General features: G+C 41.6%; 1 protein-coding gene and 1 pseudogene across 2 annotated transcripts; both read left to right on the top strand.

Moving 5' to 3' along the window:
• Positions 1-183: 183 nt before the first annotated feature.
• On the top strand, positions 184-13,747 carry Polr3f (RNA polymerase III subunit F). 2 transcript variants are annotated; one of them, XM_004840876.4, is made up of 9 exons: positions 184-365; positions 1,325-1,442; positions 4,484-4,551; positions 5,149-5,216; positions 7,291-7,403; positions 10,170-10,313; positions 10,539-10,646; positions 11,864-12,055; positions 13,272-13,747. In XM_004840876.4, exons 1-9 carry the CDS (start codon positions 304-306, stop codon positions 13,347-13,349), a joined length of 951 nt encoding a protein of 316 aa, XP_004840933.1. In that variant the 5' UTR covers positions 184-303; the 3' UTR covers positions 13,350-13,747. The 2 variants fall into 2 exon arrangements, with proteins under 2 accessions (XP_004840933.1, XP_087045168.1); XM_087189042.1 differs by lacking the exon at positions 184-365 and adding an exon at positions 456-715.
• Positions 6,694-7,276, top strand: LOC106009030 (single-stranded DNA-binding protein, mitochondrial pseudogene; annotated as a pseudogene).
• Positions 13,748-15,326: the final 1,579 nt, after the last annotated feature.

Raw genomic sequence — 15,326 nt, 5'->3', positions numbered from 1 at the left:
TATGCCTTCACAGAGGTTGGAAAGCGCTGAAAGGTGCCGTCTGTATTCAGGATGACGGAACAGGGTTCTTTGTCCGACAGGCATTGCTATTCCGACCACGAATAAGAAGCTGTAGCGGCGCCAGAAAGTGGCGCGGGGCAGGCATAGCTTGGCCGCCTAAGGCAGACAGGCAAGGAAGGACCGGCTGCGACTCGAGAAGGAAGCCCCTATGTCCCTGACCCGGCGCTCTCTCCCAGGGCTCCTGTTGTTCTGTGGCTGGCTTCCCGGCGAGTCTCTCCTTCCGGGGCCAGGGACTGCGCCGTCATGGCTGAGGTGAAGGTGAAGGTGCAGCCGCCCGACGCGGTTCCGGTCGAAATAGAAAATAGGTGAGCTATGGAGGCTCTGGTCGAGATTCAGGACCCCTGCAGGCGCCCTGTCATTTGGGCTGCGGACCATTTCTTTAGGGGTTCTTAGAAGAGGCTGGATGAGCACGCGGGACAGTGATTCTGGTCACGCTTCCCCACTCCTCAGAGAGCGGAACTCTAAGTAATGTTCAAAACGGGTTTGACAGCTCGCAGTTTTACCCCGGAACCTAGAAGTTGTGATGTTGCACTTCCCTCGGTATTAAGGCAGTCAGTTGCCCGACGGAAGACTTACGTTTTCCCTGTAGAACTTGTGGACACACGTAGTAGTCCAGGATTTTCTGTAACTCCCACAACAGAACGTTTGGATGAAGGTAGGGTGCAGTTTGTGATTACAAAGCAACAGTACGCCAAATGGTTTAGGTGGACTGTTGAAGTCAGGATTCTAGGGGCACCTAAAGCCTCTCTCAATTTTATAATGCACCGCTATTTCTAGGTTATAATAGTCTTAAAATAGTCCAAATTTCTCATGCTGACATGAATAACATATTTATTAATCATAAGACAAGATTTGGACTTGTTTGGTAGGCATAATCCCCCAGACAGGCCCCAGTTATGGTGAGTTATCACAATAAATTTGGCCTCCCACCAGAAATGTCCACATTTACCTTCTGCTTACAGACTTATGGCTTAACTTTGTTTTACATATTCCAGCTGATAAAATTGAAGTCTTTTCTGTTTTTATGAGACTTTGCTCTAATTTCAAGTTCATATTTGTGAGGAATAGAAAAATTCTCTTTAAACAACACTAAGAAAAGCATATTCCTCAGTTTTTAATGTGTTTTGGTTCAGAACTGTCATAGAAAGCCAGATTGTCTGCCAAATGTGGAAAAATGCACAATTTCAAACTCTCTGCTTGTATTTTTCCTTTACTACCCCTTGAAACAAGAAAGCATGAATATTATTAAAACCTTTGTTTCTAGGATCATAGAACTATGTCACCAGTTTCCTCATGGAATCACAGACCAAGTAATTCAGAATGAAATGCCTCATATAGAAGCCCAACAGCGGGCAGTGGCCATCAATAGACTCTTGTCCATGGTAAGGAAAATCCAACTGGTTTAACATGCAGTAATTACTTATTATAATTGTCATTGCCTCCCATTATGTAGTTGTGATGGTTAATTTAATTTGTTTTTATTTATTTAATTAATTAATTAATTAATGTTTGGCACTGGGAATCAAACTCAGGACCTTGCACTTGCAAGGCAGGCATAGTGCCACTGAGCTAAATCCCTGGCTCCTAATTTTATTTGTTAACTTGACTGGAGCTGGGATTCCCAGATGTCTGGCTAAACATTTCTAGGAATGTTCTGGAAGAGATTAGCATTTGAATTGGTGAACTAACTGAGGCAGATGGTCCTCCTTGATGTAAGTGGGCATCATCCAGTTCTCTGAGGGCCTCAATAGAACAAAAAGGCAGAGGAAGGGTCAGCCTACTCTCTACTTGTTTGAGCTGGGACATAAGTCTTCTGCCATCACTACTCATGGTACTTACGGTCTTTAGATTCTGATTGGAATCTACACCACTGGCTCTTTGCTTCTCAGGGATTTGAACTATACCACTGACTTTCTCAAGTCTCCGGCTTGCAGAAAGCAGATCATAGGACTTCTCAGCCTTCATAATTACATGAACTGCAAATGTAAAATAAGTCTCTTTCTAGTGAGAGATGTGTGTGTGCGCGCGCGCATGTGTGCACCTGTGTATTCTTTTTCTCTGAAGAACCCTAATGCACTAGCCATAAAACTAGGAAGTGTTTACACTGTAGTTGTGTCTAGTAAGATGTCACCAAGAATCAGCTTAGACTTCCTGAATTAAAAAAAGAAATACTTAGGGGCTGGGGATTTAGCTCAGTGGCATTGTGCCTGCCTTGCAAGCGCAAGGTCCTCAGTTTGATTCCTGGTACCAAAAAAAACAAAAAGAAAGAAATAATTATTACTGTTGTTTTTTATTAACCTAATTGTTGGGTAGGAGCACCCAGGGATAGTCTGTTCTTACCTTCTTTTTGCTTCCTGCTACTGGTATTGGAGCATTCTGTGTAATATAGCTCCCCTCTGATTTATCTGAGTCATCACAGAGTCTGTTTATTAGGGTATCCTTCTCCACAGTGTCACTGAGTTTTCATTTCAGAAGCAGCAGTTCTGAGCCTCTGGGTGGAAGTGCAGCTCTCAGCCCCTACACACATCCAGTAGGAGTTTTCAGAGAAGCCCTTCTCCTTACTCTTACCTGTTCTGTCCTCCTTAAGAACCTGGGGCCCTAATGCCATTTTCCTCCAACTTTACAAAACACCCCACCTACTAGTACTGTACTTCATGCAGTAAATCTTCTTTCTTCTTTGTTTCTCTCATTGTCAAAATTCCCATTTCTTGAGAGCATTTCCATTTGTAGGCCACGTGGTATCTGTCACATATTCTCTGCCTTTGTGTCCAGGAAGCCACCCAGAGACCCCAGGTGGGCCATAGGTATCTCGTACCTTACTACTCCTATCTCTTTAAATGCCCAACAGATAGAGTGGAAGTTGGTTATGTGCTTCCCTTTTAGAATTTGGTTTCTGAAGGCTGGAGTTGTGGCTCAGCATAGGTGAGGCCCTGGGTTTGATTCCCAGAATGGCAAAAAACCAAAAATTATGTGTTTCCTCCCAAATGACCTATCATATAGCACCTGGTACAGTACAGGTGTTCAGTACGTGTTTGTAGGCAGAGTAAATGACCAAGCAGAACCTCTGAATTAAGCTTTGTGGTCCCACATTGCCATTGGTAGAGGTGACAGAGGGAGAGAGTTGCAGTTTATCCAGTATGTAAATCACTCTTCAAGTCTTTAGTCTTCCTGGTCTAACACATGGGGACAGGGACCTCTCAGCCATTTGGGTTCTCCTAAGGTGAGAGCCACTGAAACTCAGAAGCATGGCAGAGCATACTTCATCTTGCTTTTGGCTCATTGTATAAAAATAATATTACTCCAGGGCTTTTATCCATTGGTTGACCTCTGTGCCTAATTTTCATGTAATAAAATAAAAATTATATGCATCAGTAAATGTAACTACTTATAATTTTATTATTGTGTTATTGAATATTTATGCATGTTTAGTTGTTTAGCCTTATCTGACATTTTTATTTAAACAGACTATATATATTACATACATGTTTTTATTTTACTTTAGTTTTTGGTCATTTGAGACAAGGTCTTGTTAGGTAGCCCAGGCTGGCCTCAAACTCATGATCCTCCTGCTTCAGCCTCCTGACTTCTGGGATTATAGATGTATGACACTATACACAGCTTAAACAAATTATGTTTTAATTTTTATTATGTTTATTTCCTTACATATTGTCTTAGTTATTTTTCTCTTATTGCTGAGACAAAATACCTAATACCCAAAGTTAAAAGAGGAAAGGTTAACTTTTGCTCACTGTTTGTAGAGGTTTCAGTCCATAGTCAGCTGGCTCCAAGGCAGGGTGGCACAGCAGAGGGGCATCACAGGAGAAACAGTTCATGACAGGCAGAAGGCAGCAATTAGCAAGTGACAAGCAAAAAGCAGCAACCCTCTTTTTGCTCCTTATGTCCTATTTTAAGGTGGGTAGCCCTCACATCCAGGGTGGGGTAGTCTTAATCCTAGCATTGCACCATGAATCAACCCCAGCATCACATCCTGGATCCCAGACTCACACACCCTAAATCCAGCCACCAAAAAGCCCCGCCTATGACCACATGAGGTTTTAGGGGGACATGTGGATACAAGCTATAACACATATGTCATTTGGATCGGAATGTAGATTTTTGTTATTTTAAAACTCCTTTAAACTTTTTTCATGTATTGATCGTATAACCAAACCAGGATCTAGCATGTAAGAAGTTGTTAGTATTGATACTTTGAAATATTTTGAGATAAGTAGTTAAGTTTTGCAAAGTACATTGTATGTGATATATAGGCAAAAACTTCAGTTTCGGGTCATGAAACTAACAAATGTGGGAGGTAGACTATTTTAGTCTCCATAATAAAAATATTAATGCATTAATATCTGATGTTGCAATTAATATATCTCCAAAATAATTGACTTCTATATTCTATTATTAAAATCCTTAGGGTCAGTTGGATCTCTTAAGGAGTAATACAGGCCTTTTATACAGAATAAAGGACTCTCAGAATGCTGGGTAAGCATCTGCTTTTTTTAATTTTAAGAAAATTTTAATTATCACAAAAGTAATGTATGTGTTAGAAAAAAGCTGGTAGGAAACTGTGTAATGTAAATGTGTCCTGTATATCCTCCCTGCTTCCTGTCACATATTCCATTTCCCAGCATACCCTCTCTTAGTAATGTAGTGTATGTCCTTTTATCTAGATACATAGACATATAAATACTCATGGATGATTACATATGTATATATAAATCTCTTTTCCTTTCTTTTTGTTTAAACAAAAATGGGATCATGCTATCCATACTGTTTGTAACTTGCTTTTTTTCACTTATTGTATCTTGGACATCTTTTCATGTTGGTACATACAGCTCTGTCTTTTTTTTTTTTTTTTTTTGGTACCGGGGATCGAACTCGGATCCTCCCGCTTGCAAAGCAGGCGGCGGAACCACTGAGCTAAATCCCCGGCCCCTAGCTCTGTCTTATTTTTAAGGTAAGCCTGTTTAGTAAATAAGTCAGTGTGATGGCCTTGTCTGCTAATTTATTTAAATAGTCATGTAGATTATTAGATTAATCTATACCCTTTTCCTTCTTAACTCTTTTATTCCCCTGCAGTAAAATGAAAGGATCAGATAACCAGGAAAAACTAGTATATCAGATCATAGAGGATGCGGGAAATAAAGGTAAGCCTGTGAAGGATGAAGCGGATGAAGTTTAGCGTGTAGAGTGTCCTGCTGTCATTCATGTGAAAAGGAGGGAGGGAGGGAACAGAGTGAATACCTCTAAAATGGGTAGGCTTGAAGGATACTCAAGGGTGTCACCATTTTGTGGTCAGAGATGGGAAGAAACCTCTGAATTCTGAGCCACATGAATGAATTATCTTTTCAAAACTTAGATTCTTTTTTAATTGTCATTTTTTAGCTATATGACTGTCTCCATCCATTTTCTGTTGCTATCTAGTTAAATACTACAGATAAGGTAATTTTATAAAGAAAAGAAATTTACTTGTTACTGTTCTGGAGGCTGAGAGGTCCAGAGTCCCAGGACCACATCTAGTTAGAGCCTTCTTACCTTACCGGTGGGACTGCTGTGTAGAGTCCCAGGGCAGCACAGGGCATCACACGGTGAGACAGCAAGCTCGCCATCAAGAGCTCATTTGGTGAACACAACTCTTGACTTGGTAATGTGGTAGCACATGGGTGGGTAACCCAGTCACCTCCCATAGGTCTCCCCTCTCAAGTGCCACTAACATAAGGCTTTGGGGATTAGGTTTCCAACACACGAAATTTGAGGGATACATTTGAGCCATAGCAGTGATTTGGATGAGTTACTTAAATTTTGTGAACCTCCATTTCTTCATCTTGGTGTGGATAATAATAACTCCGATTCCTGCAAGAACCAGGATGACCTATAATGCAGCATGGCAGTATCTTGACCCATGTTCCTCAGCAGCTCTATCTCCCTAACCCTCTTGATGAACCGTGCCAAGACTGCAAATATTACTAGTTGTGGCACACATCTGTAATCTCAGCACTCTGGGAGGTTGAAGGATATGGATCACAAGTTTGAGTCCAGTCTGGGCAATTTAGGGATTTAGTGAGACCATCTCAGAGTAGGAAAAGGGGTGAGGATGTAGCTCAGGGTGAAGGCCCTTGGTTCAATTACCAGTACTGGGGAAAAAAAAACAAAAACCTTTTTGTCAAAGGATTTGCCGTCAGCTTTATTTTGGTAGTTTGGGAATGAGGCATAGCTGTAGGAATAAAAATAGGAAAAAGGGGAAGAAGGAACCTAGACAGTGGGGAATTTTGGTGTTTCCTCCGCCTCTCCTACATTATCAGGTGGAAGAGCCACCTTTGAGAAAGGGCACCTGGCCATCCCCGCAGCAAGGCAGGGAAAGCCAGAGTTTTCGGCGCTGCTCAGTCTTTGCTGATGGGAATAAGGCAGCATTTTTTTTTCACAGTAACACATTTCAGATTTAAGCCCCTTAATAGCACTAATATTTATTGAGCCTTACCATGTGTTAGGAACTATTTTAGAACTTTAGAATATTATGTACTTCAGTTCATGAACTTGACTCCATGATTCTGGTCACAAACTGAGTTGGACAAGAACCAAGTCAAATTCAATGGGGGAAGAGCCCAAAGATTAGGTTGTTAAAAAAAAGAAAATAGGAGCCATGGTTTTTGTAGACCTGTGCTTTGTCAGTGTGTAAGACATGAGTCTGAAGTAGCCAGCAGTTTGGTTCTTGAAAGATCTCTGAATCAGGTGCAGTTGCTTGGGTGAGTGGGTCAGGACCCTGTCATGAGACTGGTGGAAGGAAAAAATCCAGTCACTGTATTTTCTCTAGCAACAAATGAGATGTGGCGATTAGGGGACAATGAAGCATACCAAATAGGTGATGTCAGTCAAAAGATGACACGGCACTGAATACCAGTGTTTTGGTCATGTCTTAGAGATATAGTATATCAGCATGTGAGAAACGGGTCTTGAATTTTTGTGGAAGGGAAAGTAGACTATGATGAATACATGAATAAGAATAATGTGAGGTGACAAGCCACAACTATCATAGCTAATAACATTATCTTTTTGAGTGACCAGAAAAAAGAAAAGGAATGAATGGATATTCTTTGGCCATTGTTTGATACAATCTCATTTCCAATCTTTATAGTTTTAAGGACAAGAATTAAAATGATAATTTATTAAAAGAAAAGAAAAATCTATAAACACTATAGTTTAACTTACTTTACTTTGTTATAGGAATATGGAGCAGAGATATTCGATATAAAAGTAACTTGCCATTAACAGAAATCAACAAAATTCTAAAGAATTTGGAAAGTAAAAAACTTATCAAAGCTGTTAAGTCCGTAGCGGTGAGTAGCTTTCTGTTTCTTCCCCCCAAATATTCACTTGTTTTTCCAAGTGTATTTCAAATTTTATTCTTTGACTTATGTTGTGATTTAAACATAATTCCAGCACTTGGGAGACTGAGGCTGGAGAATCTCGAGTTTTAGGCCAGCCTAAGTGGCTATATACTGAGTTCAAGCCTGAACTACATAGTGAGGTCTTGTCTCAAGAAAGGAAAGAAGTAGCCAGGCGTGGTAGCGCACAATGTAATCCTAGCACGCGGGAGGTTAAGGCAGGAGGATTGCCATGAGTTCAAGGCAAGTCTGGGCTACATAGTGAGTTCAAAGCCAGTTCAAACTACATAGAGAGACCCTGTCTCGAAAGAAAAAAAAGGAAGGAGAAAGGGAGGGAACAAGAAAGAAAAAAAGAAGGAATGATTTGTATAACTAAAGGCAAAAGGAAATGTCCATAGCATTGCAGTTGAGTTGATGAAGGTCTTTCCATGAGGAGTCTGGTTAATCATTGTGATATTGCTATATTGTACATAATGCACTGAAATTAAACATTTATGTAAATGATGGCAGGTGTGGGCTGCAGTGCAATTGAGAAACAGGTTAAAGGTCCCCTTCAAGACTGCCCTCCCTTTCACCACCAGTCACAACTTCAGTCCACCCACACTTTGACCATCTGGCTGTGAATTTGGGTATTCCAGTGACCCCTTTGGGCTTGATAATTTGCTAGAGCAACTCACGGAATTCAAGAGAGAACCATACTTCTCATGATGCTACTATTATAAAGGACACAAAGAAGCAGCGAACTGAAGATGGGAGGGTTCCAATATGAGGCTTCTGTATCTTGAGGATATATTGATATATAATTACCAACCATGGTAGCTGTCTTAGTTACTTTCTCATTCCTGAGATAAAATACCCAACACCCACAACTTAAAGGAAGAGAGGTTTATTTTGGCTCATGTTTTCAGTCATCAGCCAAATTTATGGTTGGTTGGCTCTAAGGAAGGAAGGGATTGGTGGAAGGGCTGCAAAGGAAAGCTATTCATATCATGGTGGCCAGGAGGCAGAGAGCAAAAGGGGGAGCTGGGAAGGGAGATGCACCCTTCCAGGTCACACCCCTGATGACGCCTCTTCCAAACAGACCCCACCTCCTAACGGAAAGTCAGCTGTAAACCCCCATGAGTCAGTCACCTTCCAAAAGCCCTGCCTGTGAGCACATGAGGCCTTTGGGGGACTGTAATAGAAGCTCCCCCAAGCTGTGATAGAGTTTTTGTTGGGGTTTCATTACATAGACATGGTTGATTGTATTCTTGGCCACATGACTGAATTCAAACTTTAAATCTCTTCCCCTCAAGAGGTTAGACTAATATCACATGAGTAATATCACATGATTCAAAGCTCCAACCCACTAATTGCATGGACAGCTGCCATCCCGAAGCTACTTAGAGGTCCATCAGGATCCACCTTATTAACATAAACCCAGATGTGGTCCAAGGGACCTACCATGAATAACAAGGGTCCTCTTTTTGGGAAGTTCCAAAAATGTAGAGATTGCTTTCAGGAATGGGGAGAAAGGCTAACGAATTCCTTATGAAAAAACAGTGAGATTCAGGTTTCTCACTGTTGGGGTACAAAATTATGGATAAACAAGGGAGGAGGTTAGGATGATCATATGGAATGGATTACAGTTGAGAACATCAGTATGAAATCATAGTTGGTTTAGTGCAGGTAGTTCCTGTAGAAATATTTATGATATATACGTATATATACAGGAGTTGGTATGTACACAAATGTCTTTATCCTGTCAGCTGAGATGGCCTGGAAGCAGCAGGACCCAGGAGCCGTAAACATACCTAGCACTCAAGTCTTGCTTTCTAGTGCCATTCTCCAATAGAGCGAGCCAGAGCTCCTTGGAGTAATGGCTGATTCCAGGACTTAGGAAATACAAAACCTGCTCCTGACATATGGTCACACAAGAAAGTTGTACACATGCACGCACACACACATGGATGCACAATGTTGGAGGCATGTCCAAGGCATACAAGAACCAACTGAAAAACTTCCAATGCCCAAAACTGAAACAGTTGGAATAACAAAGTAGTATTGGATTGGAATTCATACTATAAAATAAATATCATGAGTCCATACAGATATTAAATGAGAAATTGTCACAACTAAAAGGACCATAAGACGAGATGGCAACTGCTTGTAATGTAGTATCCTGGGTGGGGTCCTGGAGCAGAATAAGGTTGTCAGGGAAAAACTCATGAAATCTAGATATAGCATGGGCTTCAGCTGATAATGCTGGGTCAAAGTGGGTACAGTGGGAGAGCCTGTAGTCCTTACACCCAGGTTATCTTGAGTCCAGGGGTTAGAGACCAGCTTGGAAAATACAGTAAGATGCCACCTTAAAAAGAAAAGAAGCCAAGCATGGTGGTGCATGCTGGTAATCCCAGGACTCAGGAGAGCTAAGGCAGGATGATTGCCATGAGTTCGAGGCCAGCCTAGGCTACATAGTGAGTTCAAGGCCAGCCTGAATTACAGAGCAAGACCCTGTCTCAAAAAAAAAAAAAAAGATTTATGTATCACTAATTGTAACAGGTATACCATACTAATTCAAGATGTTAATAATAGAGGAAACAGAAAGTCTATAGGAACTCTCTATCTTTGCAATAATTCATTCATCTAAAACTGTTGTAAAATATAAAGTTTATTTTTAAAAAAAACCTTTTTTTGGAAACTGCCATAAACACACTAACTGTACATATTCTTTCCTAGGCCTCCAAAAAGAAAGTATATATGCTGTATAACCTGCAGCCAGACCGGTCTGTGACTGGTGGGGCCTGGTACAGTGACCAGGATTTTGAATCTGAATTTGTAGAGGTGCTTAACCAACAGTGCTTTAAATTCCTACAATCCAAGGTGAGGCATAACTGAGGAAATGTCACAAGTCCTTTTTAAAAAGTTTCTTCATAGAAGATATTTAGTCTTATATATCATATTTTGTAAGATTGAATCTAAAATGCGGAAATTGGTCATTTTTACTGAACACAGTAGTTCTGCTGCTGATTTGGCTCTATATAAATTGCATTCAGAAAGCACTCATCAGTATTCTTGCTTAGATCTCCTATATTTCAACCCCTACAGGCAGAAACAGCTCGAGAAAGCAAACAGAATCCAGTGATTCAGAGAAATAGTTCATTTGCCTCATCACATGAAGTGTGGAAATATATCTGTGAATTGGGGATCAGTAAGGTCAGAGCTTGCCTTCATACCTTTTCAGATAAAACTTACTCTTCAGCATGAGGATGTAGTTCACAATGTGTTCCTGTCATGTTTGACCCAGACCCTTCTCCTGTGATGGCCATGAGCACTCCTCAGAACCTGCTCAGGGGACAACACTATCCATTGGGCACTGTCTAGTCTGTTCTCAAGCTGGGGACACAGGCAGTGGAGTGCAGGCTTGGCTGCACAGTTTACCACCCAGAGTCAGGACACCTCCTCGGGGAATTTAGCAAGTGTGCAAAACAGCAGGCACCTTGTCAGTTGTCATCACCTGCATTTTCTTCCTTAGGAGACGTAAGTGATGTCATCGGCATGACCCTTTGAGGGTCTGCACAAAGGACAGTGATGTTTGTCATACTCAGCAGGACTCAGGTGGCCCTTGGACAGGTCATCTTCACTGCCTGGGCCCCAGATTTCTCTCTTACAATGAACTAGGAACTTTGACGATTTGGATTTTGTTGTTGGTTTATTGCTTTTTTTTGGTTGAGCTTTGGTTTTGTGTGTGTGTGTGTGTGTGTGTGTGTGTGTGTGTTACTAGGGACTGAATCCAAAATCTTGATACTGAGCTACATTCTCAGCCCTTTTGTTTTTTTGGTAAATAGGTTCTCACTAAGTGGCTGCCTCAGCCTCCAGAGTGCTGGGATTGCAGATGTGCAACATCATGCCTGGCAAGAACCTATTTGTTGTCTAGACTATCTTTCTGCTCAGGCATTTTAAGACTTTGCATCAAATTCTTATCAAAGATGTGTTACTTTAGGGGTGGGTGTGGTGGCTACTCAGTTACCCAAGCTACTCAGGATTCTGGGGCAGCAGAATTACAAATTCAAGACCAGCTGGGCAACTTTGCATGAGCTGCACTCAAACTAAAAAGGGTTGGTGATGTAGCTCAGTGGTAGGACACTTATCTAGCATGTGTGAGGTCCTGGATTCAATACTCACCTCTGCAAAAAACAGAAAAAGCTACTTTAGGATGGTGAAGACATCAGATAAGGCTCAGAGGTTAGACTTCTGTCCCTAGCATTTTGGTGGTTTGTGCTGATTTGGACCATTGTTACCCTCTGTGTACTTTCTATTACTCCTCTCCAGCACCATGTTTCCTCATGTCTCCAAGGAGTTGTGTTTATAACACCCCCCCAAAGGGTATCCCCTCATGCATTTTGTGTCCTTTCTAATGTATCGCTTTTTAGGTAGAGTTGTCCATGGAGGACATAGAAACCATCTTGAATACCCTCATTTATGATGGGAAAGTAGAGATGACAATCATTGCTGCAAAGGAAGGCACAGTTGGCAGTGTAGACGGACACATGAAACTATACAGGGCAGTCAGTCCAATCATCGCACCCACAGGCTTGGTCCGGTCACCCTGCGGACTCTGCCCGGTAAGTTCAGTGACTTCACTTTACCCTTGGGTACCACCAGGCACAGATGCCACCTAAAGAAACAGAGCAAGCATGCCCCAGTTTTCCAGACTTGCGGGGTTGACCAAGAGCTGCTAAAACTTCCACATAAACTTGATGAACAGATCTTTAGAAAAAAAAAATCATTGCCTTACATCTTTAATGGGATAATCAGGTTAAGGATAGTTGTATTTTCTGCTCTTCATCCTGAAATGCACTTTTTTTTTTTTTTTGTACCAGGGATTGAACTTGGGACCTTGTGCTTTCAAGGCAGGCAGTGGAACCACTGAGCTAAATCCCTGGCCCTGAAATGTACTTTTTGATCAGGGCTAATCATTTAATCTAAGTAGGGAAGGAATTGAGATTTTTGGAGAACTTATCATGTGTCAGGCTAATCAAAGATTTTCATATGTGGTCTCATTAAGTCCTCATGTCTTTGAAGCTAGTGGTGTTACTTTCCCTAATGCAGGGACTTGGGGCAAGGGATATAGCTCGGTGGCATGCCACATGCTTACTTTCAAACTAAGAGTAAGGACTTTTTTTTTTTTTTATATCGGTCATGGAAGTAATGTCTTTTCTCAGTATGCCTTGGCATTTTCTTTCATACATGTCCAGGGAGTTGATTAGCACCAAGTGTGAGTTGTAGGGCTGGAGATTTAGCTCAGTGGTTCCGTCGCCTGCCTCAAAAGCACAAGTCCCAAGTTCTGTCCTCGGTACCAAAAAACAAACAAACCAACCAAGTGTGAGCTGTAGGTACTGAAGTCACTGCAGAGAATTAGAAACTCTTAGGCTGCTCATTTGGGCTGGATATTGCTATACTGACCCCTGCTTGTATGCCTAAGTGCTCTATGTCCTGGTTTTAACTTCTGGGTAAAAGGCTTAACATTGTGGGAATTGTGACCAGAATCGTGGATGGGGATGAAGGTAGCTAAACATGAGCATTCAGCTAGTTATCATTAAGTCATTCGAATGTATAGGTCTCCCTCTTGCATTGCTCTGCTACGTGCTGTGGCCATGTTCATCTTAATGCTCTGTAAACTAACTACGTGATTGCAGAGCAGGCCCAATTACAGTATGTGAGTATTAAACATAGCCCTAATCCCTTTCAGTTTGCAAATAGATGTTTGGGTCTTGAATAGCTGGGTCAGGTTGGACATAAACTTTTATTTATTTATTTTTAACTTTTTTTTTTTTAAAGGTCTTTGATGACTGCCATGAAGGCGGTGAGATTTCACCCTCTAATTGTATTTACATGACAGAGTGGCTTGAATTTTAATAAAGAGCTGTGAACTTTACTGACATTTTGCAAATGAGGATACTTCATGAACAAGTAATTGAATTCATAATGGAACTTCAAATTTCCTTGAAAACATACTTCACAATAATGGATACAGACTTGCTGTTGTGAAGGTTTTTTCTCCTTTACTTTATGAAGACTAAATTTGTATTGGTGGAATAGCCACCAGAAAATGGGACAGACCAGGCTTGTGGAGAAGCCCACTCTGAAGCACTGGAGGGTCTCATCCTTTGATGTCTCAAGATTTTGGAGGACTCAAAGAAAAGGAAGCCAAATGTTTACCAAGCACTATGGTAATGGCTAGAGCACAAAAATGTTCATTTTAAGGTTAATTTGTTAAAAGTTTTGATTGGAAACATTCATCTGATTCACTCTCACCATTTGTGTTTTCTTTTCTCAGTGGTTTATGATGGCAGGAATATAGCAGAGCTGGGAATGTACACAGACTTGGTACATGCACTGGGGAGTGGAACATCCTTTTCTACATGCTGTTAGTCCCTTTTTATGCAGTATTTCTTTCAGGACTATGCTGCCATACTCACCTTGATCCCAAATGGTGACTGTTTATATTTTCAGTGCAGGGTATATTTTCAGTGCACAAATATTAATGATCGTTTTCATCCTCAAGGGAGTATTTTCACTCTTCCTCTATTGTTAAAGGCTTGTTTCATTCTGTGTCTCAATTATATTCTCCCTAGAATTTCTCTTAGATTATTTAGTGTGCAGTGTTTGTCCCATCCCACCACCCCACCCCGAGCAGACATACACCACCACTCCAAATATGAGTGTTGGAACCTGATCTCCAAGGTGGTGGGTTGTTTGTTTATTTATTTATTTATTTTGGTACCGGGGATCGAACTTGGGTCCTTGAGCTTACGCAGCAGGTGGCAAAACCACTGAGCTAAATCCCCGGCCCGAGATTTTTTTTTTGTGGGGTACTGGGGATCGAACTCGGGTCCTTGAGCTTGCAAGGCAGGCAGTGTGTTTATTTTTTGAAACAAGGTCTCGCTATGTAGCCCAGGCTGGCCTTGAACTCCCAGTGATCCTCCTGCCTCAGCCTCCTGAGTGCTGGGATTATAGGTGTGTGCCACCACCAAGGTGATGGTATTGGACATGGGTCCTTTAGGAGGTGATGGGTCATGAGGGTAGAGTCCTCATGAACTGGACGAGTGCCCTTATAAAAGAGACCCAAAGCAGGCATCTTGGTTACATCTGTAATCCCAGCTACTCGGGAGGCTGAGGCAGGAAGATTGTGACTTCAAGGCCAGCCTGGGCAACTTAAGTGTCATAATAAAAAGTGCTGGGGATATAGCTCAGTGATAGAGCACCTCTGGGTGCAGTCCCCAGTGTGGAAATACAGAGAAAATAGGGAGCCATCTGTGACCCAGGAAGTGGCCCCCACCAGACACCAGGTCTGCCAGGGCCTTCATGTTGGACTTCTTGGTCTTCTGAAATGTGAGAAGTAAAATTTTACTGTTGAGAGCCACTTGGCTATGATACTCTGTTATAGCAGACAGGATGGACTATGACAGTGTCTTGTTTAAAATTAAAACAAAAATAGATCAATGCCCTCTGTTTGAGGGGTGGAGTGGGGAGCATTCTCTTACTGTTTTGGATTTCTTTTTCTTATTCTGTTCTAAAATTCATGGTGTGACATGTCAAAGAAGAAAGCCATCGCTGTGCGACAGTCCTTGTTCTAATAGCACATTAGGCTGTTTAATGTACTGTTGCATGGAAAATAGCTGTATGGCTCTTTAGGACCTCAGCTGTTGTTTCTGCATCCATCCCACACTCAGGAGGCTGAGACAGGAGGATTGCCCGGAGTTTGAGGCCACCCTGGACTACATAGCAAGACCCTGTTTCAAAAAACAAGAAAAGTTTTTGTATCCAGCCAAAAGTATGGAACCAACCCAAAAGAATTCACACTTAGTTCCCACTAGGAGGTGAATTCTAACA

The sequence above is a fragment of the Heterocephalus glaber genome, unplaced genomic scaffold (genome assembly GCF_053883595.1).
Source record: "Heterocephalus glaber isolate CG9 unplaced genomic scaffold, H.glaber_assembly_v1.0 deba00001532, whole genome shotgun sequence".
Classification (NCBI taxonomy): domain Eukaryota; kingdom Metazoa; phylum Chordata; class Mammalia; order Rodentia; family Bathyergidae; genus Heterocephalus; species Heterocephalus glaber.
The sequence above is the reverse complement of the archived record's forward strand: the minus strand, read 5'-3'. Positions and strand labels throughout refer to the sequence as shown.